General features: G+C 48.6%; 1 protein-coding gene across 1 annotated transcript in view; it reads left to right on the top strand.

The window, feature by feature from the left end:
* Nucleotides 1-2500, top strand: part of LOC125289533 (tetratricopeptide repeat protein 28-like) — a 150033-nt gene that overhangs the window by 66165 nt on the left and 81368 nt on the right. Inside the window, 1 exon segment of the mRNA XM_048236433.1 lies at nucleotides 1399-1671. Within this exon segment, the coding sequence (XP_048092390.1) occupies nucleotides 1399-1671 (273 nt within the window).

Below are 2500 nucleotides of genomic sequence, written 5' to 3'. Positions count from 1 at the left end.
TTTTTTTCTCCAATGTCCTTTCCCAAGATGTTGTTTTCACAGGTTTGAAGTTTTGCAGAGAGGTTAAATTGAGACTAAAATGTTTTTCCAGTCAATTCTAAACATCTCAGGAGAATATTTCTTATTTCCATATGCCTGTGTTTAAGTGCCTTATCAACATCTATTCCCAAACACCCAACATATGCCCTATTATCCGTTCATTAGTCCCTCTGAGTGATCTGGAAGTCTATTTACCATATGACATACATAATTTATTCCTCCAATTTACACAAAAGAGCCGCTTTTGCCCCTGTGTTAGTTATTTGCCTCGTTGTCTTGTTCCATTGATTCGCTCTGTGCCGTTCTGAGGGGCCTTAATAGAATGAATATTAAATAGGATGGCCCCCGTTTCTGAGAAAAATGAATCGTCCCTTTAATGGCCCCTGTCTTACCTGAAGCGGAAGACAGGGAGAGCCAGGGATAGTCAGACGCATCTGTCAGTTTAAAGCAGCTTTGACCTTTACGGGATGCTGCTGTTGCATGTTCAGTTCTTTCCCACCCGGCTTCATGCCTTCTACTTTAATCAAGCCCCCGTCGACGTTATTTCTGTTTACCGCCCTATCGCATTCTCAGATCCGACAGCACACTTCAGCCGAATTTGGGCTACGATATTTTGCCTTCGCCTTCGTAATTCATTTTTAATTAAAAGCACCAATTATCTGTGCCCGCTCATTAATATGCTTTCTCAAACCATTTTAACTGTGTCTCATGAATTGAAAATGAACACTGATGATCGAAATGCCTCGCAAGACAGATTCTAAGAGTCGACGTCATTTTGACTGATGCGATTTATAAGGTGCCCTTGAAAAAAAAAGAAAGTGTGTTGTGAGTGATGTGAGCTTCCTTGTTGGAAGCTGTGAGGAGAATCCATAGAGAACAGATCAGAGAGAAACCCAAGCATGCTCCCTCAGCCTCAGGCTCCTCTCTCACACACACACACACACACACACACACACACACACACACACACACACACACACACACACACACACACACACACACACACACACACATAGCAGGCCACTGTAAGACTTAGGAGCGTGATCTGTAGGGAGCCTCTGAGCAGAGCAGATGTTTGTCAGCTCAGTTTAAGAAGTTAGTCTCTCTACATTGACTAACAGCTGATGGATTAGGCCTGGGTATTGATATTGAGTTAACCATCAACAGCGCTCAGTCAGAGCCCCATGTATAATATACCTGCTGAAGTGCAGATGTTTCTCCAGTCTGTACCATGGCAAATACTGAAGGGGGGGGGGGGGTATGTGTCTCGCTGTGGTTTGGCCCTAACTTCACCTTCTTTCTGCTCTCGCTCTCTCCCCTCTTCCCCTCTTCCCCTCTCTCCCTCTCTCGCTCCTCCAGAGTCTCTGGAACCGACCTATCAGCAGCTGCAGAAGATGAAGCTGGACCGGAGCCCGTTTGTGGTGGTGTCGGTGATTGGCCAGGAGCTGCTGTCGGCGGCGCACCACCAGGCCTCGGTGGTGGTGCTGGAGGCGGCGCTGCGCATCGGCACCTGCAGCCTCAAGCTGCGTGGCTCCGTCTTCTCGGCGCTCAGCTCGGCCCACTGGTCGCTGGGCAACACGGAGAAGAGCGTCAGCTACATGCAGCAGGACCTGGAGGTGGCCAAGAGTTTAGGTACGGAGGCGGAGGGAGGAGGGGAAGAAAAGGAGGGATGAAGGGAGAGAGAGATATAGAGAGAGAGAGAGAGAGGGAGGGAGGTGCGGAGAAGAAGTGGAGGGAGAGAGGGGGAAAGGATGGCTAGATAGAGGGAGGGAGAAAGATGAAGGGAGAAAGGGACAAGAAATATGGGAAAGAAGTGGAAGGAGAGAGGGAATGAGATGAGAGAGGGTGGAAGGAAAAGAAGGATGGCTAGATAGAGGGAGGGAGAGAGATGGAGGGAGAGAGGGAGGGGAAATATGGGAAAGAAGTGGAGGGAGAGAGAGAGGGAGGGATGATGAGAGGCAGGTAGAAATAGACTGCTGGTAGGGGAGAGAGAGGGAACAAAGGATGGTTTGAAAGAGGGAGGGTGGAATGAAGAAATGAAGAGAGGGAGGAATGAAGAGACAGAAAGTGGGAGGCAGGTAGAAAGGGGGGGGGTGGAGGAACTTACCTGTGAGGTTGTAGTTTGTGAGTTTGCATGGGTGGAGGGGAGGTGGTTTTGGTGGTGGTGGGAGATGTGAGGGTTGTAGGGGGGTATTGATGGCATTGATCGGTGTTGCTATGTGGCTAATGTGTTTGGAGATAGGGAGTGTGAGGTGGTGCGAGACTCAGAGATGAAGTGAGAGGGAAAGTTGCAGTCTTCCTTTGTGCTGGAGGGATGCTCAATATCTATACACCATAAACCACTGCCTGTATACACGTGTTTGTGTGTGTGTGTGTGTCTTGCCACTTTCAGTCTGCCCATTACGTGAATAGGAGAGATATAGAGGTTGTGTGTGAGAGAAAAGTTTATATTGATGGATGG

The sequence above is a fragment of the Alosa alosa genome, chromosome 24 (genome assembly GCF_017589495.1).
Source record: "Alosa alosa isolate M-15738 ecotype Scorff River chromosome 24, AALO_Geno_1.1, whole genome shotgun sequence".
Classification (NCBI taxonomy): Eukaryota; Metazoa; Chordata; class Actinopteri; order Clupeiformes; family Clupeidae; genus Alosa; species Alosa alosa.
This window is presented reverse-complemented; position numbering and strand designations above follow the sequence as displayed.